Here is a 27,433-nt window from a genome sequence, read left to right as displayed (position 1 = left end):
ACGCCAACAATTTTTTAGATATCAATATCCCCCTTGCAGATTTATATCGGCTGTGTTTTAACATTATTCTGATGAAGTTTGAAGCAAATCGAGTAATAATAAGATGCTGAATTCAAATCATTTTGAAAATGACACACTTCCTTCTGCCAGTTGGTGGCGCTATAACTTTGACTCCTAATAGTCACATATATGCGATCGACATCATACAACGAATAATCTGATGAAGTTTGATTAAAATCAGGAAATGTATGTGGACGGTATTAGACACTTCCTGTTTCTCATTTCTCGCCATAATTTCAACGCCTCGCCACGAGCAAACCGTTCGAGATATCAAAAATCCCCTGGCAATTTTTCATCCCCAGTGTCTTGAGATCATGTTGACCAAGTTTGGCGGCAATCGAGAAAAAAACCTATGACAAGTATTTCAAATTCCAGAGCATGCGCTTTTTACATAACTCTAAATAGCTGACTTCCTGTTGGGTGGAGCCTATGACATGCAATACGAAAGTTGTTCGGCACGATGAGATCTATATGTGTACTGAGTTTCATATGAATATGTGCAAGTATGTGTGAGCTATACATCAACATTTCTGACTGTGTTCCAGGGGGCGCCGTAGAGCCCCTGTGCCACGCCCGGGTCCCAGCCTCTGCAGGCTCCTAAAGGCCACAGATTCCAAAGTGTGCGCAAATTTTCAAGAGTTTTTGAGTATGTTAAGGACCCCAAAAGCCCCCACAACTTTGACGAAAAATTTGAATACTAAACCCTAAATAGCCAACTTCCTGTTGGGCGGAGCCTATGATATGCAATACAAAAGTTGTTTGGATTGATGAGATTTATATGTGTACCGAGTTTCATTCGTCTACGAGCAAGAATGTATGATATATGGCCCTCCATATTCCAGGGGGCGCTGTAGAGCCCCTGTGCCACGCCCGTGTATCAGTCTCTGCCCGGCCCTAATGGCCGCAGGTTCCAATCTGTGTGCCAATTTTCAAGACTTTTTAAGCACGTTAAGGGCCCCAAAAGCCCCCGAGACGTTGGAAAAAAATAATAATAATAATAATAATAATAATAAAAAATAATCCTAAGGAAAACAATAGGCCTCTCGCCCTTTGGGCTTGAGCCCTAATAATAAAAAATAATCCTAAGGAAAACAATAGGCCTCTCGCCCTTTGGGCTTGAGCCCTAAAAACAAAGCAGATACAAGAGGGTCCTCACACCATCGGTGCTCGGGCCCTAATTACTTACCTATAAGGCCCTAAATGGTTTAGCTCCTGCGTACCTAACTAGCCTTCTACCATGTTACAACCCATCACGCACCCTAAGGTCACAAAACGCTGGACTTTTGGTAGTTCCTAGGACAGCAAAGTCCACTAAAGGAGGTAGAGCTTTCTCACATTTGGCTCCCAAACTCTGGAATAGCCTTCCTGATAATGTTTGGGGTTCAGACACACTCTCTCTGTTTAAATCTAGATTAAAAACACATCTCTTTTGCCAAGCATTCAAATAATGTATCTTTTCAATTGTGAGTGTAGTTGCATCTGATCAAAGGTGCATTTTTATTCATTAGCTTGGGTTAAACTAATTTTACTTTGTTGGATCAGCAGCTATGCTAATGATGTCTGTATTTTGTTTCTATGTTTCGCTAACTAGGATTTACACAAGCTCCAGTCTGGATCCAGAACACCCGAGAAGAGATGATGCTGACCCTCAGAGGACCTCAGATGATGCTAACCCTGAATCAACAAACAGAACTAACAATTATTGCTAAATGTGTGACTGAATCATATAATAACTTAATTAATAATATTGATAGTTCATCGTCTAGCTGACTACGTCTTGTATTATTATTATTATTTTTTTTTCTAAAATCCTGTCAAATGTGCACAAACTACTAGCCTCTACTAAATATTGTAGAAACAATTTTCTGTAAAGTTGCTTTGTAACGATTTGTTTTGTAAAAAGCGCTATACAAATAAACTTGAATTGAATTTAATTGAATATAGTATTGTATGAATATTGTCCCACTGTAAATACAGTGCAAATAGTTCTGTCTCCTTGGATAAAAGTGAAGTGGAAATAAAAATGAATAATAGACTGCACAGTTCCATGATAATATGTCTGTAACATTTACCACTCTCCTCTTAAGTCTAAAGGCACTAGGTAGGTGTGTGTGACATTAATAATTAATTGTGGAAATTAATATAGTTAAATTTATTAAATAAATTAGAATTAATAGTTTTATTACATACTAAATTGAATGATGTTTCTCTTTTAGTCTTCTTTGTTGGCCTTGAGAAAGCCAACATATATTTGAACATTATTATCATTTATTATGAGAGTAATTGACAACGACTAAAATTTTAATGTTTCACCAAATTCAGCTCAGATCTTCAGACTCCTCTGACTCGTTGCTGTAACTGGTCAGACTTTTTCCTTCTCAAAAAATCCTAGTGACTTTCATTATCTGAGCAATGAAGGTCTTACACTTAATGTCCACTAGAGGGGGAAACAGGATTTATATTTACATAAGTTTAAATTACAAATAAACAGTGGTGGACGAAGTACACAAATCAAGTACTTGAGTAAAAGTACAGATACGTATAGTAAAATATTACTCCAGTAAAAGTAAAAGTACTCCTTTTTCAATCTTACTCAAGTGAAAGTACAAAAGTACTCAATTTTTTATGTACTTAAGTACAAAAGTACTGAAAGATAGATGTTTGCAATTTTATATAGGCTACTTAATTTAATGTTATATTAGCACATATTTTTTTATAATCCTACTGCTCAAAATACCTGGGATTTTTTCCAAAATAACCACTATATGGAGTCAAGATATATTTTTGTTGTTGATATGGACTACGTTGATGAGAGTAATGTTCACTGTGAAGCTTACACTGTGATGTACCTGAGAGAAAACAGAGTTGACCATCTGTTTTTCACCAATAAGAACAAAGTAATTTAAAGTTTGTTTTACAGAACATCAAAGTTACAGTACAGACCAAAAGTTTGGACACACCTCCTCATTGAAAGAGTTTTCTTTATTTTCATGACTATGAAGATTGTAGAGTCACACTGAAGGCATCAAGGGCTATTTGAGCAAGAAGGAGAGTGATGGGGTGCCGCGCCAGATGACCTGGCCTCCACAGTCACCGGACCTGAACCCAATCCAGATGGTTTAGGGGTGAGCTGGACCTCAGACAGAAGGCAAAAGGGCCAACAAGTGCTAAGCATCTCTCGGGGAACTCCTTCAAGACTGTTGGAAGACCATTTCAGGTGACTACCTCTTGAAGCTCATCAAGAGAATGACAAGAGTGTGCAAAGCAGTAATCAAAGCAAAAGGTGGCTACTTTGAAGAACCTAGAATATGACATTTTCAGTTGTTTCAAGCTTTTTTGTTATTAATATAATTCCATATATAATTCCACATGTGTTAATTCATAGTTTTGATGCCTTCAGTGTGAATCTACAATTTTCTTAGTCATAAAAATAAAGAAAACTCTTTGAATGAGAAAGTGTGTCCAAACTTTTGGTCTGTACTGTAACTTTATATATGACATGATAATAAGGCCTGAAGTTATGAAGAACATTAAGGAAAATATAATTATATTTTCATAATGATTTTTTCCTTCTCAAACCTTGTCTATGGTTTAAAAACTACCCTGGCCAAACGGGGTGCATCTCTTCCCAGTTTAATAATAACTGTAGTTACCATGTTCTGAACATCACATCCTTTCTTTTCTACCCAGATGTAATCTCTCTCTCTCTCTCTCTCTAAATATATATATATATATATATATATATATATATATATATATATATATATATATATATATATATATATATATATATATATATATATATATATATATATATATATATATATATATAGGTGGTTGAATAAAAATATTTGGACATTATTTATAAAAATTACCTCAACTTAGCACCAACAAGCTTGTTAGCTAGACAGTTATCATCAGCTAACAATATTTACTTATTTTCAGTACGGTTATGAATAAACATTCATGTCTGTCTACTTGTCTAGTTAATCCAAACAATATACATATGTATAACGTTACTGTTGATAAACAATATAAAAACAGACGTCACATAGGACATTTTAATAAAACTGTTAAACATTATGGCAGCGGGGAATTTGAACGTGCATGAGTTATTGTATTTAATCTGTGTTATTTAAAGTTGTTTTTTTGTTGTTGTTTTTTTTACCTAAAATTGATGTGTCTGCACTCGAGAATTTCAGTGGGCTTAAATAGATCACTCTTTACAACGGATTTAGTTCCCAAACAACTGAAAATTTTGACCTTACTTTTAGCAACATCAGACGCACGCGCGCTCACAAGATCTCCCGGTTCTTACTTCTGGTGACTCGCACTAAACGGTTCATTTGAATCAGTGAGTGGTCGACTCCAGAACAGCTGCAATCGGATCATTCTAATTCCTAAACGAATCGTTTGGTGCGATTCGCGATCCGATTAAAAGGTTTATTTTGAAAAGACTCAGTTCATTCATGATGAATCAGACACCGCTTCTGCGTCTCGGAGCACGTGATATATTATAGGGAGTAACGATATGTTTTATGAAATGTAGTGAAGTAAAAAGTTCGATTTTATGCTTCGGAATGTAGTGAAGTAAAAGTAAAAGTTACTCAAAATAAAATTACTCAAGTAAAGTACAGATACTTGAAAAATGTACTTAAGTACAGTAACGAAGTAAAGCTACTCCGTTACTGTCCACCACTGCAAATAAATACATTAATTTTATGTGTACTACCATGAATATGCCATATCTGTGTAACGCAGTTTCTTCAGTGATAGATAGGGTGGGAGGGGGGTATACCTTAGCTCAATGATAGCTGTATACTATAAAACAACACTAACTACTGCAGCTGGTGCCAAATAAAAATTACGTTTTGGAAAACTGCAAGTCAAATGTACTTGCACAAATGACTTGCTGTTACATAATACCCCTTATGCGTTGTACCCTTTCGTTATGTTCGGGATGAAAACACCCACTAAATTAAAATGCTGTAAAAATGTCTCAGATAAAGATTTTTTTTTTTTTGCATAAATCTATTAATCAACCTCAGTCCTGAAAAAATCCAAGATTTTATCTTTTAATTACCAAGTTCATAAATGATGTCACTGATTTGGGAAGAAAAAACACACACAAAATGACATTTTCAATATAAAAAGTGATTGTGGACTTGATTTTTTTTTTTTTACCTTTTATGACCGTCTTGGGCATGTCAAAGATTAGTAACCAAAACATTGGTTTTGATGTATTGTTAGTTTTTGTGCAGCAATAGATTTAAAAAATTTTCTCCCTCATTTATTGTTGGTGGCTGTTTTTGCCCCATTGACTTCCATTATAACAACATTTTTTGATTGCAAAGCCATGACACCATAAAATCATGCACTCTTGATTGTTGGTGGTTTTCCCTGTTGGGAAGAGGTAACATTTATTTTTACAGTTGATCACTAGGTGGGATCATTAACCCTTTAGGTAGGTCTGTGCAACAAAAAAAAAAGGCTTAGGTTCTGGCTTGTATATTGAGTTATATGGAGTTTAACAGCAAATTATAGTGTGAGTCTGTGAGTGTGTGTGTGTGTGTGTGTGTGTGTGTGTGTGTCTACACTTATCACCACCATTAAAAGGCAGCAGGTGCATTAATACACTTTTGTTTACTCCATGTAGTTCTGAGAGCGGAGGTGTACATTTTGATTTTCTGAAATACATCAAGGTAAGTGTGCAAAGGTCTCTCTCTCTCTCTCTCTCACACACACACATACACACAATGTCATATGCTGTTATACTCCATATAGCTTCATATACAAGTCAGAAATTAAGCTTTTTTTGCACAGGCCTATCTAAAGGGTTGATGGTCCCACCTAGAACTCAACTGTAAAAAAAAAAAAAAAAATTTACCTCTTCCCAACAAGGAAAATAAATTAGGGGGGGAAATCTAATGCTTATAGCAGTTTAATTGAGTGGATGTTTTCATCCCGAACATAACCAAAGGGTATAGAATTTAAACATTGCATAATGGATACATAATTTTTATTTGGCACCAGCCGCAGTTAATGTTGACAGCTAGCAGGAGTGTGGTGGGGTGTGAAGTCTGTTTTGACCAATGGATGGAGACCTCAAGGCAGTGGCATAAATACTGATCTGAAGATTTTGTCTTTATAGATTACAGTTTACATTGTACTTACTGAAGTACATCTCTGCATGCAGACACCCAACTGTACAAATTCATTTATAGATTTAAAACCCAGTCCTGAACCTGGAGAACCATGTTCTGCAGAGTTCAGTTCCAACACACCTGCTTGGACATTGCTACTGATCCTGAAGACCTTGCTTAGCTTAGGTGTGTTTATTTGGGGTAGCTAAACTTTGCAGGACACTGGCCATCCAGGAGGACTGAGAGTCCTGACATTAGCACCTTACATTCAGTGCACGTGATTTATCAACACAGAGTACATCTTAAAATGTACAGCTCATGAAAAATAAAAGTTCAAGATGGACAAACATTAAATGCATAAACCAGTGTGAATAAAACATAAATCTTAAAATAAATTTGGAGGTAGGTTGAAAAAGACAGAATGGGAAGTTTTAAGTACAGCTTGAAGTGTGAAGTTTATTCTTGTACACAGATATGGCATATTCATGGTAGTACACATGAAATTAATGTATTTATTTGTCATTTAAACTTACGTAAATAGAAATCCTGTCTCCCCCTCTAGTGGACATTAAGTGTAAGACCTTCATTGCTCAGATAATGAAAGTCACTAGGATTTTTTGAGAAGGAAAATGTCTGACCAGTTACAGCAACGAGTCAGAGGAGTCTGAAGATCTGAGCTGAATTTGGTGAAACATTACAATTTTAGTAGTTGTCAAAACCCCAAACGACAAAATGAGAAATCGAGCCAAAAACTCGTTTTCCGCTTGTTAAACTTAATGGAATAACGAATAAACGAGCCATTTTTCAATTTCTTGTTATTGAATTCATGTTCTCTCACTTGAATCCTCGAGTCTTTTCGTTTTCTGTCTTTTTTAATTGAAAACGGATTTGGAATGGACGGAAGATACCCTGATTAGTTCCCTTTCTCTCTCTGCTTTATATTTAAATGTCTTTTGGGTGGGAGGGTTTTAAGTGGGTTTATATTGAGACGATTTGTTATTTCTTATTTTTCACTGAATACATAATGTATGGTCTTGTTAAAATATCAATAAAATAAAATAAATGAATTTAAGAATAAATGAAAAAGCAAAAATGGGACTTAAAACAAAAGAGATGGTGAACAGTAGGTAAACAATAGTAAATTTTGATATTTATTAAAAAAAAAACAAAAAAAAAAACCCAATTCAGTGCTTTTAAACATGAGGCTTAAAAACTCACCTAAATATAAGATTTATGCCAAAGAGGGTGAACATAACTACAGTATAGCCCACAATGCCTGTGGTGTAGCTGATCTTGTACAATAGGAGGAACCATTTATAAACAAGCCTGTATGGAGAGAAAAAGAAAACAGAGTTAAATCACCAAATAAAGGCCAATTTTATAAAACCATTAAAATAAAATAAACATTTATTGAAACAACAATATTTAGTGGGGAACAAATAAAAGTGAATAAATGATGGATTAAATCTGGTTAAATTTTACACATTGCTCTTTGTATTGTATTGCTCTTTGTATATATATATATATATATATATATATATATATATACATATATATATATATACCCATATAGACATACAGACAGACGCAGTGGGGAGAAGAGTTTACCTGAAATTGATTTTAATATTCATCTTTACATCACATTAAACTGTGTAACGGCTTCAGAATTCATCATACATAGTGCACAAAAATGGTGATTTATAATGTTTGTGTGCCTTCCCTTAGGGCTTAACAAAAACACAGTATAGAATATGCAATAGAATATGGATTTGGATCAGTCTCGTTAGCAGAAAATTCCAGTATCAGATCAATGCACCCCTAGTTGCAAAGCAGCAAGAAATCAAACATTTTCCTGGCTGCATTTGCACTGCCAACAGGAACTAAAAAAAAAAAAAGCCAGTGGACAGCAATGTCATTTAAGGGCAGCAATCAACAACGTAAACAATAAAAGGATTGGGAAAACAGTGATACTGGGTTTAGTTATAATGGAGATACAATGTAGACATAGAAGTTATGTGACAGAAATATATATATATATATATATATATATGTGCCGGAGTTTTCCTACATTTGTTTGGCCAATCAATGTCACTTATGTCACTGGTAGTTCATATAGAGCAGGTTTAGACCCTACTCTGAAGTAGGAGCTAATGTAGTTCCAGTAAAATGAGTTCCTAGAACTAAATTCATTTCTATTTCTTGCAGTGCGAATGTGCAAGCATCCAGGTACTTCTGCCAGTAGTTTTAGGAACTATGAAAAGTTTCCTCCAGTGCAACAGGGGCTATAGTCCATATGTTTATATTAATTAGGTATTAGTTTAGGCAAAACTTTTCAGGTTATTATTAGGTAGGTTATTATTTAGAAATTATACTACTTTACATGTCATCACTATTAGAGTCCTTCCCTCTATAAGGAGCAATAGAAAGTGTAAAGAGGGTCATCTTTACAATTTGAACATACTGTTCTATATGACTGTACTCGCATCGATAGCCTCCAACTATGATTACTATTATTCAGAATAACGCATGCCACAGCGTCGCTCACATAGTTTTCTTTAAATATATATATATATATATATATATATATATATATATATATATATATATATATAAACGTATCATGATTTTTTGATAAATTTTGCGATTTTAATCACGATTTTGACACACACAGACATGCTTTACAGTAATGAATGCATTCAGTATAAATTTGAAACATATTTCCAAATGAAAACCAATGAGAGACTTATCAAAAAGTTGCAACATAACTTAATACAAATAATAAATAAAATAAATCTCATCTTCTTACCACATGCAGTGTGAACGTTCGGATCCGTTAAAATGGGCTCGATAAAAAAGGCTACGCATCACAGACAGAGTGTGTGAACCTGGAGTTAGGCATAGGCCCAGTCTGTTCTGTTCACGCACTAAAAGTAACTAGTGTTGCACGGTGCACTGATACTTCAAAAGTATCGAGATTCTCGGAAATTAAAAACGTCACGATTCCTAAATTTATTAGTATTGATACTTCAAAGAATGACTACGTTCCAGATTTGTAAGATACGTATTTCATGTTGGTATGTGCTAGGCATGCTTCCAGTGCCTCCCTATGGACGTCTGTGTTTTTCTCCTAACGCAAGCAGCAAAAAAGAATTACAGCGAGATGGCTGCATTAGTTGCTTTACTAAACTGATTTGGCTTTACTACAATGTGTGCATAATCGCATTAAATAAGTTGTTCAGATGGACAAAGCACGAGGTTTTCTTGCATAATTAACATTTTAATTGTTTGGTCATTATATATAATATTCACATTAATCGGGAATCAAACGTGGAGTTATGTTCTGTATGCTAAATATGAAAATGAGCATATCGGCACAGCTCCTATAACTGCGCTTTGTATCTGCTGATTGCTGATCGAGATTTACATGCTTGGCTCACTGACCCCGTAAACTCATTCATTTCATTCACGAACGAGATGTATCAGTTCATCAAACTCGTTCATGAATGAGAAGATCACTCGATCTCGTTCAGTGAAGGGCGGATTCGTTCACTACATTCAACAAATCACATGCTCCGTCACATCTTGAGTAACTCTGACAGGATGAAACAGTTCACAGAGCTGTTCACGAGCTGCGCATGCGCTGCTATTAGCGCCGTGCTCGCGCGCTACTGTATAGTGAGGAACTTCAATGAACGAGAAATATGAGTCTAGTAGCAACGTATCTTCCGAGATGTCCCCGATGCACGGGTCGGGGTGGGTAAAGAAATTGTACTTTATTTGCGGGCTGCGTCGGGCAAAATAATTTCATAAAAGCGGGACCCGCGGGTTGGAAAAAAACCGGACCCGCGCATCACTAGGCTGCATGTGTGAGCACAAGTGATACAGTGGCCGCCGGTCCACGCTCAATAAACCTCACTGGCTGAGTTTTCTCTTATGTTTCTTATGGTAACTGCGATAATGCTGCTAAATGTATTCTTTCTTTACCTTGAATGTCATTGCTCTATTTTATTTTTTATATTTTGATATTTCATATTTTGTTCAAATGTTTAATATATCTGCTGTTCATATGTTCATTTTTTTAGTGTGTTATATGGATTAGAATGTTTTAAAATAAAGCACATCAATGATATTTGAGAGTGTATTTTCCCTTTTCAGGAAAAGTATCGAAAAAGTATCGAAATCGCAATTCTTGACTAGGTATCGGTATCGAAACAATTTTGGTATCGTGACAACACTAAAAGTAACTTTAAATCTTTGAGAATGGGTTTCTCAAGACAGGTGGTGCATTAGACCAGGGGCTAATCTCCTGTTTCCAAAATGCATCACAAACTGCTTGAGAAAGCTGTAACAGAATTCCACATTGCACAAGGTGCAAACAACCTTACGCCTGTTTCACACATAATCCGTCTGCAGTGCGTATGCGTTGCGTTTTTGTTTTACGCACCCATGTTATAACGCATTCCAGGGTTCACGCAGTTGTGGTCCGTCAGTGCATTCCAGGAGCGTTGCGTCTGCAGCAGTGCAGTGATTGTTCACGTACCGAGTAGCGGATTGCAAACGCTTCCTGTGTGAAAGCACAATGAGTATGAGTCCGTGCTGCTTCTGCACCACATACAAAATGCACATGGACTGCATACGCACTGCAGATGGAGTATGTGTGAAACATGCATGCGTCTTGTCAAGGTTTCCATTGGGAAGCTTCTTTAAAAAAATAAAATATGCATCTTCGCTGCATCCATGTTAGCGCGTCACATTTGATGTGGTAATTTCACAGTAGGCATACACACAGGTTTAAAGACTCGTTCTCGCCCCTCACATATTCGGCTAGGTATACATCCAGGCTAAAATATCAAGGTGAAAGTCATCATAGCTCGGGTAGAATGGACCCAGCTCCCAACCCAACTTTGAGAACAGAATAACGGCGATATTTTTTTTTTTTATCGCCCGATAAGAGTCTCACGTTAACGCAGCACGTTAATGCAGATAATTGCCCACCACTAATATATATATATATATATATATATATATATATATATATATATATATATATATATATATATAAGGGCTGAGCGGTAATAAAAGGCGTTAATGAAAGCTATATTGCATAGCTTGCCGCTCGATTTGAAAGCAGGTAATGGTGATTTTATATATAAAATTTAAAAAATATATTCAATTATATATTCAATTATATATATATATATATACACACACACACACACACACACACACACACACACACACACACACACACATATATATATATATATATTAGTGGTGGGCCGTTATCGGCGTTAACATGCTGTGTTAACGGGAGACTCTTATCGGGCAATAAAAATAATATTTCCGTTAATCTATTCTAAAAGTTGAGTTGGGAGCTGGGTCCATACTAATCAAGCTATGATGACTTTCACCTTGATATTTTATATAACCGACTGGCTGAGGTCAGCCTAAATAGATGCTCAGGACAGTTGACGGGCCACTGCTGCGCATCGTCACGAAAGCTTATCTTTTTCACGTGTTTTTAAGCCTTACTGCTTGTCGATTTAAACATTAAAGCATTCAAACACAAGACACGGAAAAGCTGAACAGAGTAGCTGGTTACTCGCGCGCTATGTTCGGTGGGCACGCAGAGACAGAGTCGCATATCATGGACAGCAACACTGAACCGAGCTCTCTTCTGCGAAGTTCTCCTCGAAGTCCCTCCTGCACCTGAACGAACAAATACAAATCGCAGTTTGAACAACCAAAAAGATGTGTAAGAGCCCAATTCAGCACTGCTGTGTTCTCATGTTCAGGGCTCACTCAGAGAAAGGAGTCTTAAAATGCTTGAACACCGAATTTGCTTATTTTTGCTCTTGTGCCGACAAATACATACAACATATGTCAAAATATCCACATTGGAAATTATGCTTGAAAAAAAAAATGTCAGTTATTCCTTAAATGAAAGTAAACAGTTGAGGAAAAAAATGGGATGTGTATTATATTGGATGCGTTCATCATCTCTTAAAGTGACCACGCCTAATTTAGCTACTAGCTGCTGTAATGTTAATCCAAGAAAATGAAAATGAAAATCACTCACTGCTCTTGACTGAATTACTTTGTAGTTTCAACAGTCAACCCAAAAATTAGTCAGAAACCAGATATAATTATATATATATATATATATATATATATATATATATATATATATATATATATATATATAGCAAAACTGTAATGTGAGAAATGTTGAAGGTGTCTGAATAAATGTAGGTTTGATTGTATATTTCATTTTTACATTTAAGACTACTTAGTGTTATTTTACATTTAATTATTTGGTGTCTGTACCTTGACACATACAAACTTGAAAAAAATGTAAACATTGTGTAAATTGCACAAATAAATTAAAATAAACGAACATACAAATTAAACAATTTCAAACAAGGTCCACTGGTACAACCTTCACCGGGGCCCTGCTGACCCCAGCTACGGCCCTGCTCACGCCTGTTTCACAAATACTCCGTCTGCAGTGCGTATGCAGTCTGTTTGCGTTATGAATGTGGTGCAGCACGGACTCGATGTGCTTTCACACAGGATGCGCTTGCAGTCTGCTAGTCGGTACGTAAACGATTGCTGCACTGCTGCAGAAGCAACGCTCCTGGAACGCATCTGGAATCCGTTAACATGGGTGCGTAAAAAAATATGCAATGCATACGCACTGCAGACGGAGTATGTGTGAAACAGGCGTAAGGTTGTTTGCACCTTGTGCAATGTGGAATTAGGTTACATCTTTTTCAAGCACTTTGTGATGCATTTTGGAAACAGGAGATGAGCCCCTTTTCTAATGCACCACCTATCTTGATAAACCCCTTGTCAAAGACTTACTGTTTGTCAATTTTATTTGGGTAGCATACATATTCTGGATGCCTTCCGCAGAATTCGAATGAGCCATTTTAATCTAGATTAATTTCAAGATCACAGTGAGATTAATCTAGATTAAAAAAAATGATCTATGCCCACCAATAATATATACACATACATATACATACACACACACACATACATATTTATATATATATATATATATATATATAGGTGAATATTGAACACCCTTTCTTCAAATATTTGGTAAGAAAGTAACAAACCCAGACATAGAAAGTCAACCACAGCTAATCAAAGTTAATTTATTTTCCATTTTTTGTTACCTTGGAGTGTTGCAGTCCAGTGGTTTGCGGGTAGCACGAAAAGTGATGAAGGTCATAAGAAAAGAGAAGATGAACCATGTCACTAGAAACCTCCACCAATGCAGCTTAGTGGTGAAGTACAGAGGAACCACCCACATTTGGAAGAGGGTTACCAACTAGAAAAGAAAGAAAAAAACTCTTTATTCATTTACAAACGCATCATTAAAATGAACTGTAACTCAGTGAATTTTCAACAAAGAGACATGAGAGATATATCTATAGAAAGCTTGACATGTTACTTTTAAACTAAACAAGTGCTACCGATATATACTGTGATAAAGTAATCCATATGAAAACAACGCAATGTCCGTCTTTCACGTCTCCCTTCATTAGATTTAATGTGACCACGCCAACCCAAGATTACCTCAGGATTTAAGATTTCCTCAGAAAAACTGAATGAAGCGCTTTATTCAGCAGAGATCATAAACATAAGTCTCTGTATTTATTTATATACTTGTATTAGGGTTTACATAATGTGTAAACATTTTACTAGTTACTTTTTCCAAACTATAATAATTCCTGACTAAATGTATAATCAAGTCAAACATTATGACGTTTCAATAACAATATATACTAAAACATTCAAAAGCTTGATGTAAATAATAATGTAACAAATAAATGTAAATGTAAAAATTTAACAGACAATCAAGTCAAGTCTGCTTTATTGTCAATTCTTCCACATGTACAGTACATAAATACAGAGAATCGAAATTGCGTTACTCTCAGACCCCCGGTGCATACAGATAGCAGTAACAATAGAGGCTAAAAATCTAGATCAAATATAAAATATAAGATACAGCTAGACAATAAGGCAATGTAAAAAGACATATAATAAAATAAAGTTAAATAAAGCAGTGCAAGGCACATGACAGATAGAGCACAAATCAGTGAAGTGAACAGTGTAGATAAAAAGATTTTTAGTGCAAGTTCGGGAGCGAGTTCAATGACAATGCTGTTTTTTCAATTTATCAAAAAAAAAAAAACTGAAAAAATATTCTCAGCTCCTTTCCACACTTTTTTAATATTTTAAATAACTGTTTAAAACTTGAAATTCTTGAGTTTTTAACTCACAAAATAATACACAAAAATAAACAGATTCCTTCTGCTTCCTTCTGAATTATATTTATACAGAAATTTTCTTTTGTGTATCACTAAGCTGTTTGCCAGAGAGGAGCCAAATGACAGTGAAGACTAGTGGATTTATAAGCATTTGGTGATGAAAACGGATCCTCCATGAAATTATACACCACTTAAGTGTTATAAACTCAAGTTTAGTAAAAGTCAGAATTATGAGATATGAAACTGAAATATTAAGTCAGAAATGTTGAATTCTGTACAAACTGAGAAAGACAGAAGAGCAAGATATTAACTATTGTAAGATATTAAGAATTGCAAGATATAAAGGATTGTTATATAGAAAGTTGCATTTACCCATTTTTTTTTACCTCATTTCCCATTTTCCTTATATATAGTGACTTAAACATTTTAAGTCCCAAATGATAAATGAAAACAAACAAAAACTATACACTGTCTATTGTATGAATTTTAGAAGGGTTTCTCATTCAGCATCAGAGCCTGTCAGTTGAGAAAGCTGAAACTGTGCATACAGTGTGTATTATATTATCAGTAGTATCAGCAAGTGCTGAGCGTTTTAATCTGTGAAAAAATGTACATGCCAACCATATTCCCAAACTTAATGAGATGTGTTTGTAAACCTTATGTCCAACAACATGATTTAATCCACAACATCAGTCAAAAGCTTTAAATAACTTTATTTTTCTGATCTGTTGTTGCTTCTTATCACAGATTGAGGCAGAAAATATATTCCATACTGTAATAAAGACTGCAGATTAGCAAATGGATTATACATTTACTTCATTATTATGAAAATACCCAAGATGGCTTAAAGAACACAGATAAACCATGTATTGTCACTGTCGTTGGTTTATTGTCTTTGTTTAATAAGTTCAAGTGTTTCTATATTCTTTTATTCAGGGATAGCTGTACACCTTTGTCCATATTAGGGATTTCCTGGAGCATCATGAGTTCTCTTACTTCTGTGATGCATATGTGGCGTTTCAGCGTGAGAGCGCCCTCTGACAGCCAGTATGAATGAAACCAACATTACATGTGTTCAGCAATAAGTATTGCACACTTTTGGCATAAATGGACAAAATAAATGTACTGGCCTTATTAGACTTCTGGCATCTAAATATCCATTAAGTTAAAAAAAACTTGCCGAGATGTCAAATCATTTATAAAGTTTATGACTCAACTGTGAAACTGTAAAAAATATAAAAAGTATACAAGTACCAAGTATAAAATTATTGATTATCAATGAGTATGTAAAGATAAATTAAGAAAAATATCCATTGCAATGTCAAAATTACCTTAAAGAATTCTACAATAAATGTAACACTATATACTTACAGACATTGCATATAACAGATGCAAAGAAGGATGATGTTTAAGGATTAGTTAAACAGCTACCACATTTTGCTGTACTACTGCAGTCCTACTCACATTTCCTGTTTCCTGAACTAAGAGACTACGGGTGACTACTTTGCAAAATCAAAATACTCACTAAATAGACACATACAAAATAATAAACATTTAAAATAAATCACAATCAATTCAGCTCAGCACAATAACAATTCTTTCTAAAGAAATTTTAAATAAACATATGATAGTCCATGTTTTTCTCCAGTGCAGAACGAGGTAATTATAGTTTAGGATTTTTCGTTAGTTATCATTTTTATTTCATTTACAGTTCAGTTTTTATTAGCTTTTAAAGCTTGTTTGCTAGATTAGTTTATTTTTGAAAATGTTTAGTTTTAGTTTAGTTTTTAATAGTTTTAGTGTTAGTTTTAGTCTTTTTTTGTAATTTGGGTTATTTGTCAGGGGCAAGATTAAAAAGGTCAGAAAAAGTATTGTGTAATAATAACAACAACAAAAACATCATACAATTTTAGAAAATATTAATTCAATATTAAGTCTCAACACTCAGCAGTACTGTAAGTGCAAAATGTGTAAGTGAAGTGTGCCAGTAAAAAACATAAAGAGCCAACAGACTAAAGAAGAATACATTAACCGCATGTATTCAACCGATTTTTGTGCCACAACAAGAATTTTCTGTCGGATTGTCATGGAGTTCAATCTGAGAAAAGAACATGGGCCTTCTGTAGCTAATCGTAGCTCTGTGTAGCTGTTTTTATTTTATTTTTTCTCTAGAATCTTTATCTTAATATCACTGTCTGTTTTTTTTTTTTTTTTTTTTTTTTTAAGTGGTAAAATATAACTTAAAGCTGCAGTAGGTAACTTTTGTAAAAATATATTTTTTACATATTTGTTAAACCTGTCATTATGTCCTGACAGTAGAATATGAGACCGATAATCTGTGAAAAAAATCAAGCTCCTCTGGCTCCTCCCAGTGGTCCTATTGCCATTTGCAGTTACGGTCCGTAACTTTGTTTGTGTTCAAAATGTAGAAAAATGTATATAATAAGCGAATACACCATGAATCCATTTTCCAAACCGTGTTTTTAGCTTGTCCTGAATCACTAGGGTGCACCTATAATAAGTGTTTACATTCTGACTATTTTAGATTGCTTCGGGGGCACCGCGGCGGAGTAACCCAGTACCTTTGTGATTCTTCATAGACATAAACAGAGAGAAGTAGTTCCGGCTACGATGTTCTTCCGCAAGACGAATGCAGTTCTGTTTATTAACCGCTAGAGCGTCAAAAGTTCCCTACCGCAGCTTTAATTCACACCATATTTCTGATATTATCGATCAATCTTATCAGATTAACTTTGATCGTTCACTTTTCCGTGAGTGTAGTACACCTGCAAAGTGTTAGCACTCGTTAGCTTGTCATTAGCGTTTTCTTTTCTCCTCTCCTCTCTCTCACTCCAGTTTTTCACAAGCTCATCAAACAACCGCAGTAAGAATCTTTCATCAAGCACGGTGAGTAATGGCTTCGCCTGCTATCGTTATTTGCACCTCTTGCCACATGTACAGTTTATCTATTTCTGTCGCTGATGAGGGATTCACATGTGATAAATGCAGGGAAACAGTTAGGCTGACAGAGAAGACTTCAGAATTAGAGACACGCATCCAAACTTTAATTGAGGACAGTAAGAATGTTAGGGCTCTTGACGGCTTTGGATGTGTCTAGCCCAGGGATTCCTGTACATTGTTTGGTTCCGGAAACAGAGCCCCTGCAGCAATGCAACTGGGTGACGGTGAGGCAGCGTAGTCTTGGGTCAAAACACCGCTCTTCTGTTCCGATCAAAACATTAAACAGGTTCTCCCCACTCAGTGATGCACCCACTGAGAAACCTGATGAAAGTGCTCTAGTTATTGGTGATTCTATTGTACGGAACGTGAATATAGAGACACCAGCCACGATAGTCAAATGTTTACCAGGAGCCAGAGTGCCTGACATCTTGGCAAATTTAAAAGTACTGGCAAATGCTAAACGTAAATCCAGTAAGATTGTTATTCATGTTGGCGCTAATGATGTTCGACTTCGCCAGTCAGAGATCACTAAAAATAACTTTAAAGAGGTGTGTGAACTTGCAAGCACGATGTCAGACACTGTAATATGCTCTGGTCTCCTCCCTGCTTACCGTGGTGATGCATTATCAGCATTATCGCAGATGAGATGCATAGCAGATTGTCATCACTCAATGGCTGGATGTCTAAGTGGTGCCCACAACATAACATAGGTTTCATAGACAATTGGACGAGCTTTTGGGGCAGACCTGACCTGTTTAAAAGAGATGGTCTTCATCCCTCCCGGATGGAGCTGCTCTTCTCTCTAGAAATATGGCAAATAGTCTTAGAGTTCATACTTGACTAACTGGGGCCCAGGTCAGGAAGCAGACAGACTGGCTAAACCGACCGTCTGCTAGCTGCCTCCCGTCACAGAGGTCAGCTAATTCTCAGCACATAGAGTCTCTTTCACCTAGAAATCACACTATAGAGACTATGTCCGTTCCCCGAACTAGAAAATACAAAAAAACGTCCAAACCAAGTTAAGAGTAACAATTTAATTGAGGTTTAACAAATAAAAAACAAATGCAATATGGATAAACAAATGATAAAGCTTGGTTTATTGAATAACAGATCCATTTCTACGAAAACACTTTTTGTAAATAATATGTAACTGATCATATAGATGTGCTCTGTTTGACAGAAACCTGGCTAAAACCTGATGATTACATTATTTTAAATGAGTCCACCCCCCAAGATTACTGTTATAAACACGAGCCACGTCTAAAAGGCAAAGGGGGAGGAGTTGCTTCAATTTATAACAAACATTTTCAGGATTTCTCAGAGGGCAGGCTTCAAGTATAACTCGTTTGAAGTAATGGTGCTACATATAACATTATCCAGAGAAACAAATGTCAATGATAAATCCCCTGATATGTTTGTACAGACCACCAGGCCACCATACAGACTTAATTAAAGAGTTTTGTGATTTTACATCCGAGTTAGTTCTGGCTGCAGATAAAGTTTTAATAGTTGGTGATTTTAATATCCATGTCGATAATGAAAAAGATGCATTGGGATCAGCATTTATAGAAATTCTGAACTCTATTGGTGTTAGACAACATGTTTCGGGACCTAATCATTGTCGAATCATACTCTAGATTTAATTCTGTCACATGGAATTGATGTTGATAGTGTTGAAATTATTCAGCCAAGTGACGATATCTCAGATCATTATTTAGTTCTGTGCAAACTTCATATAGCCAAAATTGTAAATTCTACTTCTTGTTACAAGTATCGAAGAACCATCACTTCTACCACAAAAGACTGCTTTTTAAGTTATCTTCCTGACGTATCCAAATTCCTTAGCATATCCAAAACCTCAGAACAACTTGATGATGTAACAGAAACTATGGACTCTCTCTTTTCTAGCACTTTAAATACAGTTGCTCCTTTACGCTCAAGGAAGGTTAAGGAAAACCGTTTGACACCATGGTATAATGAGCATACTCGCACCCTAAAGAGAGCAGCCCGAAAAATGGAGCGCAACTGGAGGAAAACAAAACTAGAGGTATTTCGTATTGCTTGGCGGTAAAGTAACATATCATACAGAAAAGCATTAAAAACTGCTAGATCTGATTACTTTTCTTCTCTTTTAGAGGAAAACAAACATAACCCCATGTATTTATTCAATACAGTGGCTAAATTAAAGAAAAATAAAGCCTCAACAAGTGTTGACATTTCCCAACACCACATCAGTAATGACTTTCAGCTACAGTATCACATCAGACAGTGCACTATAGATCCCCTGAGGAACAGCTCCACTCATTCTCTACTATAGGAGAGGAAGAATTGTATAAACTTGTTAAATCATCTAAACCAACAACATTTATGTTAGACCCTATACCATCTAAGCTCCTAAAAAAGGTGCTTCCAGAAGTCATAGGTCCTCTTCTGACTATTATTAATTCCTCATTGTCATTAGGATATGTCCCCAAAACCTTCAAACTGGCTGTTATTATGCCTCTCATAAAAAATAAAAAATAAAAAAAAACACAACTTGACCCCAAAGAACTAGTTAATTATAGACCAATCTCGAATCTCCCTTTTCTGTCCAAGATACTAGAAAAGGTGGTATCCTCACAATTATATTCCTTCAATGAGAAAAATGGTATATGTGAGGATGTCCAGTCAGGATTTAGACCGTATCATAGTACTGAGACTGCTCTCCTTAGAGTTACAAATGATCTGCTCTTATCATCTGATTGTGGGTGTATCTCTCTATTAGTTTTATTGGATCTTAGTGCTGCGTTTGAAACAATTGACCACAGCATTCTTTTGCATAGACTTGAACACTTTGTTGGCATCAGTGGAAGTGCATTAGCATGATTTAAATCGTACTTATATGACCGCCATCAGTTCGTAGCAGTGAATGAAGATGTATATTATCGATCACAAGTGCAGTATGGAGTACCTCAAGGCTCAGTACTAGGGCCGCTACTCTTCACGCTTTATATGTTACCCTTGGGAGATATCATCAGGAAACATGGTGTTAGCTTTCACTGTTATGCTGATGATACTCAGCTCTATATTTCTTCGTGGCCCGGTGAAACACACCAATTTGAAAAACTAATGGAATGCATAGTCGATATAAAAAATTGGATGAGTAATTTCTTACTGCTAAATTCAGAAAAAACAGAGGTTTTAATTATAGGACCTAAAAACTCTGCTTGTAAAAACCTAGAACACTGTCTAAGACTTGATGGTTGCTCTGTCAATTCTTCGTCATCAGTTAGGAACCTAGGTGTGCTATTTGACCGCAATCTTTCCTTAGAAAGCCACGTTTCTAGCATTTGTAAAACTGCATCTTTCCATCTCAAAAATATATCTAAATTACGGCCTATGCTCTCAATGTCAAATGCAGAAATGTTAATCCATGCATTTATGACTTCAAGGTTAGATTATTGTAATGCTTTATTGGGTGGTTGTTCTGCACGCTAAACAAACTACAGCTAGTCCAAAATGCAGCAGCAAGAATTCTTACTAGAACCAGGAAGTATGACCATATTAGCCCGGTACTGTCATCGCTGCACTGGCTCCCTATCAAACATCGTATAGATTTTAAAATATTGCTTATTACTTATAAAGCCCTGAATGGTTTAGCACCTCGGTATTTGAATGAGCTCCTTTTACATTATACTCCTCTACGTCCGCTACGTTCTCAAAACTCAGGCAATTTTATAATACCTAGAATATCAAAATCAACTGCGGGCGGCAGGTCCTTTTCCTATTTGGCGCTTAAACTCTGGAATAACCTACCTAACATTGTTCAGGAGGAAGACACACTCTTGCAGTTTAAATCTAGATTAAATACCCATCTCTTTAACCTGACATACACATAACATACTAATATGCTTTTAATATCAAAATCCGTTAAAGGATTTTTAGGCTGCATTAATTAGGTAAACCGGAACCGGAAACACTTCACATAACACCCTATGTATTTTCTACATCATTAGAAGAATGGCATCTACGCTAATATTTGTCTGATTCTTTCTTGTTCCGAGGTCACCGTGGCCACCAGATCCAGTCTGTATCCAGATCAGAGGGTCACTGCAGTCACCCGGATCCAGTACGTATCCAGACATGATGGTGGATCAGCACCTAGAAAGGACCTCTACTTCCCTGAAAGACAGCGGAGACCAGGACAACTAGAGCCCCAGATACAGATCCCCTTTAAATACCTTGTCTCAGAGGATCACCAGGACAAGACCACAGGAAACAAATGATTCTTCTGCACAATCTGACTTTGCGGCAGCCTTGAATTGAACTACTGGTTTCGTCTGGTCAGAGGAGAACTGGCCCGCCAACTGAGCCTGGTTTCTCCCAAGGTTTTTTTCTCCATTCTGTCACCGATGGAGTTTCGGTTCCTTGCCGCTGTCGCCTCTGGCTTGCTTAGTTGGGGTCACTTCATCTACAGCGATATCATTGACTTGATTGCAAATAAATGCACAGACACTATTTAACCCTTTCGAGTCGATTAACGCATATATGCGTTTTGAGTCATTTTCTCCTGATAACCCCGAAAAGAACTTAAATTACACTCTCAGTTTTAATCGTACAGATAAGAGCACTACATCAATCGAATCTGTAAAGGGTCTAGTTTTTTTTGGATACAGACATAATAACAAAAAACCTTTGTGCACTTATAAAATAAAGATAACAAACAAGGTGCGCTGTCTACAGTCTTTGTCTCCGCTGATCGTCATGTACAAACATTTCATTAAAATGAACTGTAACTCCGTGAATACTCAACGAAGAGACATGAGAGAGATATCTATAGAAAGCCTGGAATGTGTACTTTTAAACTAAACAAGTGCTGCCGAAAACAAATATTCTGAGATAAAGTAATCCATATGAAAACAACGCGATGTCTATTTTTCACGTCTCCCTTCATTATATTTAATGTGACCACGCCCCCGCGCTTAACGCGCTATTCAGATTCAAACTGAAGCGCGCGGCTTGAATACACCCACACAGAAGAAAAACAGCCAGACTGTTCTTCAAGTTTTTATTTTATTTTACTGTTTGCTTCGCGATGAGAGGAATAAGACATAAATCACCCCAAAAAGATGTGATGTGGTTGAGGATTTGAGAAATGGATTTCCTCAGAAAAAACAGAATGAAGCACTTTATTCAGCAGAGATCATAAACATGAGTAAGTCTCTTTTTATTTATTTGTACTAGTTTTCACATAACGTGTAAACATTTTACTAGTTAGACTTTTTCCAAATACTTTTTCCAAACTATAATTCCTGACTAAATGTATAATCAAGTGAAACATTATGAAGTTTCAATAACAATATACAATACTATACCATTCAAAAGCTTGATGTAAATAATATAAATGTGACAAATAGAGATAACTCTAACAAATGTAAAAACAATGCAGTTCTTTCGATTTATTCCCCTTAAAAAAAACTGAAAAATATTATCAGCTCTTTTCAACATTAATAATAATAATAATAATAATGATGATAATAAATGGGGTTCATTTGGTAGAAAATAAGATTGTTAAAATGATTTCTGAAGGATTGTGTGACTAGAGAAAGGATGCCAAAAAAATTGAAAGTCAGCTTTGATTGTTCCTAATAAACTGTTTAACTGCTCCCCCAAGTGGATATTAAATTATGTTGTGGGATAATTAAATATATTCTTAATAAACTACAAACATAAAATTATATACTTTTATTTTGTTCTCACATTCTTTCTTGTAAGTCCTCCCTCACAGTGGCACAGTTGAATGAGAGGCTCCTTATGCAGCTCATTATGCGGGCCTTTGTCTTCTCAGGTGTAAATCACAATGATATTCATGATAGTTGACGCCTACTCGCATATGACTTTTACCAACAAAAAGTGTTTTAGAAAATTTAAATCAATATATTGTTTTCTGTGAGTGAGTAAACAAGATGATTTTAAAAGAAAAATTCTAGGCTACAAGCTCCAGTTCTCAACTTTTCCGGCAACCAATTTTATGTATGTGTTTTATTGCCTTATTCAAGTGATTTAACATTTTTAGTTTTTCACTAACCATGCATAACATTTTTTTTCTCAAAAATACAATCATGTACATGTATGCATTTCACATATTATTATAGCCCAGTTTGTGCTGATTACAGTGATATTAGACTTTACCCATTTAGATATTTATAAGAAACTGAAAAAAGCACAAATGTCAGGGCATGACAAAACTTCTCAAGGCCCCAAAAATACCCTTAGACTCCAGAGGGTTAAACTGAACAGAGATGACATAACTGAATTCAATGATGAACTGCCTTTAACTATCATTTTGCATTATTGAGACACTGTTTTCCAAATGAATGTTGTTCAGTGCTTTGATGCAATGTATTTTGTTTAAAGCACTATATAAATAAAGGTGATTGATTGATTAACATGACAAATAACAAATAAAAAGAAAACTTTAATACAGCTTTTTAATTTTGTGTGTGTATGTGTGTGTCTGTGCCAGTGGTTGTGTGTGTGAGTGAGTGTGCATGGGTGAGAAAAAGAGTCAAGCAATAATTTTCTATACAGAATTCACACCCTACACAAACTGTACAATTTTTTCGCCCTATACTAAATTTACCCTATACAATAGCCTACTCATCTGGAATGAAGAAGCAAACATTCAGTGTAAGAGTAAACAAATGACATTACATTATTTAATATTTATACTACGGGGCTGTTAAATGCTTGAATCTGATTGGATGACGAACGTTCTGAGGTGTGACATTATTTTCTGGGAAAAGCAAAGCGAACGTAGTTCCCGGCAGCTCTCTTGACTGCATTACAGTTCCATATCACTTCCCATAGTTAACAGTAATAATGTTATTTACAGGACTAACAAAAACAACATGACAGAAGTAATAAAGGCGCTGTTTAGAGATGCTGCTGCAGTCTAATTAACACAAGCTCTCTCTCTCTCGGTGCATGCTGGGAATGTTGGGGTTTGTGTGAGGGTGTTCACGAGGAGAGGACAATTGATTTTGGGGGTTTTTCCCGCCTATATTTCATTATTATTATTTTTTATTATAAGTTTATGAATGGTTGTTTTCTTTTTTTCTAAAAATAATATTTGGTTTGTTTTGTGAGTGTTTGAGTTTTTTGAGGCGGCACTGGGATGGCGTCTGTTCCTGCGGGGACAGGATCACAGGTGTCGCTCCGCCATGGAATCAGGTGTGTGCTGGCTCAGTGCATGACTGTTGAAGACGTGTTGATGGCAATCGGTGAAAAAGTTGGATATGAAAACATAATTACAGCAACCAGGATGAATAAAGCAGTGGTGGTTTTTGTCAAGAAGGAAGACATAGTAAAGTAGTTGATAAGTGACGGAATTGTGGTAAGTGACGATTTAGTTAATATCTCACCGCTTGTTGCTCCGACAACAAGAGCTACGATATCCAATGTGCCGCCTTTTACTCTAAATGAGGAGATCGAGAAAGCTTTTTCGCGATATGGAAAAAAGGCTATTGAGATTAAGATGATCCCGCTAGGGTGTAAAAACGCTCTAAAACACGTTATGTCTTTCAGGCGGCAGTTGTTTATGTTCTTAAATGAACCCGAGTTGTACATTTCATTAAGAATCATACATGAAGGGAAAGCGTATTTATGCGAACACGGATAGTTTAAAGTGCTTTGAGTGCGGGGATATCAGACAAATGGAACACGTGTCCACACAAGGCCCAGGTTAGTGAAGTGGAAGTTATGCCTAGTATTTCTACTGCTGGTGAGAGCAGCAAGTCAGCTTCTGAGGATGAGCATCCTCAAGCTGGATCACAGAGGAACATCGACAGTGTTGGAGTGATTGAAAGTCAGATTGATAACGTCCATGAAATGGTTGATTCTGGTAAAAAGCATGGTATTTCTGAACTGAAGGACGCTAGTGTACTGAATGATGATGTAGCTACGGTTAGTGTTGAAAGGGTTTTTAATGAAAATTCTGCAATGTCTAATTCTGGTGAAATGTGTGATGCTGGTTCGTAGATGAGAGATGACGATGCTTTCTCTGATATATCTGACATGGGATCACAGTGTCAAAGTGTGGACGATGTATATACATTGCAAGATATAAATAATTTCTTGGATTAAACCTTTGCAAGAACTGTTGAAGTTAAATAATTTTTTTCCTGATGAGAATAAATTCATGCATACAGTGAAATTGTTGCAGAGAAATGTTAGCTTTGATGCGTTAAGCAAACAAAAAAGGTTCAGGTTGAAGATGTTAAAGTTATGATGAATGGAGTAGATGGTGGGAAGGAAAAAGTTTTTTTTGATTCATGGGACTAATACAAGTGCTGGCACAGCCATTTTATTTGCTAAAGGAATGAATGTTAATATTTTAGCTGTTGAAGAAATTGTAAAAGGAAGAATATTGCTGTTAAAAATGGAATATGAAGGATCTGTTTTTGTACTGACAAATGTTTATGCATTCAATAATGGACCTGAGCGTGTGAGGTCTTTTTTTAAAATTAAGGAGTGCCATTCAAAAAAATTATGAAAATGTTTGTACTATCATTGGAGGTGACTGGAATTGCACTATTGATTTTATTCTTGATAGAAAATGGAGAATAACCCCACCATGAATCAAGTGTTGTATTGTTAAAAATGTTAAAAAGCTTTTAATTAATAGATATCTGGAGAAGGATAAACACGGGAATCAAACAGTATACTTGGCTCAAAGCATCTAATAATAGGGTTAGTGGAGCTAGATTAGATAGATTCTCTATAGGTAAAGAATGGAACAATAAAATAACGGATGTTTCTATTTTTCCCATCGGTTTTTCAGATCACCATTTGATATTGTTTGCTTTGAATATGAAAAGAACTTCAAAACCAAACTATTTTTGGCATTTCAATACTAAACTATTGCAAGACACTGTATTTTGTGAGAATTTTACATTCTTTAGGAATGACTGGAAGTTAAAAAAGTTTTCTTTTGAAAATGTGCTTTTCTGGTGGGAGGTCAGTAAAGCAAACATAAGAACCTTGTCAAAATTATAGTTCACATTCTACTTCCATGGTGAAAGCAGCGGTACAAAAACGTCAAAGCGATATACAAGCTTTGGAGATTATTCCTGTGATAAATAATGTGAAAGGAGCATTAATAAGAGCAAGAATTTGTTCCATGAAAGAGATGGATGCTCCTTCTCATATTTTTTAATCTTGAAAAGAATAGTGTACAGCAAAAGCATATGTATCATCTTCGGCGGCCTGATGGGGTTTTAACTTCTGATCCTTTAGAAATAAGGAAACTAGCAGTCAATTTTTGTACGAATCTGTATGATGTTAAGACTTGTGATCATGAATGTGTGTCTGATTTGCTGAGTGATCTACCGAATTGACAAACGGACAGAAGGAATCCTTGGATGGACAGATTACTTTCCAGGAGAACACTGAGGCAATGAGACAGCTATCAAATGGCCGTTCAACAGGAATTGATGGCTTGCCGGCAGAGTTTTATCAGGCATTTTGGAATGTAGTTGGGAGTGATTTGTATGAAGTTTTATTGGAAAGTGTAAGGAATAAGTTACTTCCTGTAAGCTGTCGAAGAGCTGTCCTTTCTTTGCTCCCTAAAAAGGGGGATTTGTGCCCTCTAAAGAACTGGAGACCTGTTTCTTTAATGTGCATGGACTATAAAATATTTTCAAAATGTTTAGCAAATAGCTTGAAACATTTTTTTGAAGTATTAGTTCACAGGGATCAAACGTTCTGTATTCCTAATAGGTCAATTACGGACAATCTTTTTTTTGTTAAGAGATGTCATTGATCTTAATCAATTCAATGATGTTGACCTGGGTGTGCTGTCGTTAGACCAATAGAATGCTTTCGATAGGGTCAATCATACATATCTTTTTGAGGTTTTGAAGAATGTTGGGTTTGGGAAGAATTTTATATCTTATATTCAACTTTTATATTCTGAAGTTTTTGTGATTGTGAAAGCTGGAGGAGGAT

General features: G+C 35.8%; 1 protein-coding gene across 1 annotated transcript in view; it reads right to left on the bottom strand.

Moving 5' to 3' along the window:
* Positions 1–1,678: 1,678 nt before the first annotated feature.
* LOC113069667 (RING finger protein 121-like) overlaps positions 1,679–27,433 on the bottom strand; it is a 119,221-nt gene continuing 93,466 nt past the window's right edge. The window contains exons 4-6 of the mRNA XM_026242832.1: positions 13,388–13,542; positions 7,422–7,529; positions 1,679–1,734 (exon numbers count right to left, since the gene is read on the bottom strand). Coding sequence (XP_026098617.1) covers positions 1,719–1,734; positions 7,422–7,529; positions 13,388–13,542 — 279 coding nt within the window. The 3' untranslated portion in view covers positions 1,679–1,718. The remainder of the gene's footprint in view (positions 1,735–7,421; positions 7,530–13,387; positions 13,543–27,433) is intronic.

The sequence above is a fragment of the Carassius auratus genome, unplaced genomic scaffold (assembly GCF_003368295.1).
Source record: "Carassius auratus strain Wakin unplaced genomic scaffold, ASM336829v1 scaf_tig00002276, whole genome shotgun sequence".
Lineage (NCBI taxonomy): Eukaryota > Metazoa > Chordata > Actinopteri > Cypriniformes > Cyprinidae > Carassius > Carassius auratus.
Note: the sequence above shows the minus strand (reverse complement) of the source record. Positions and strands in the feature narration are given on the sequence as shown.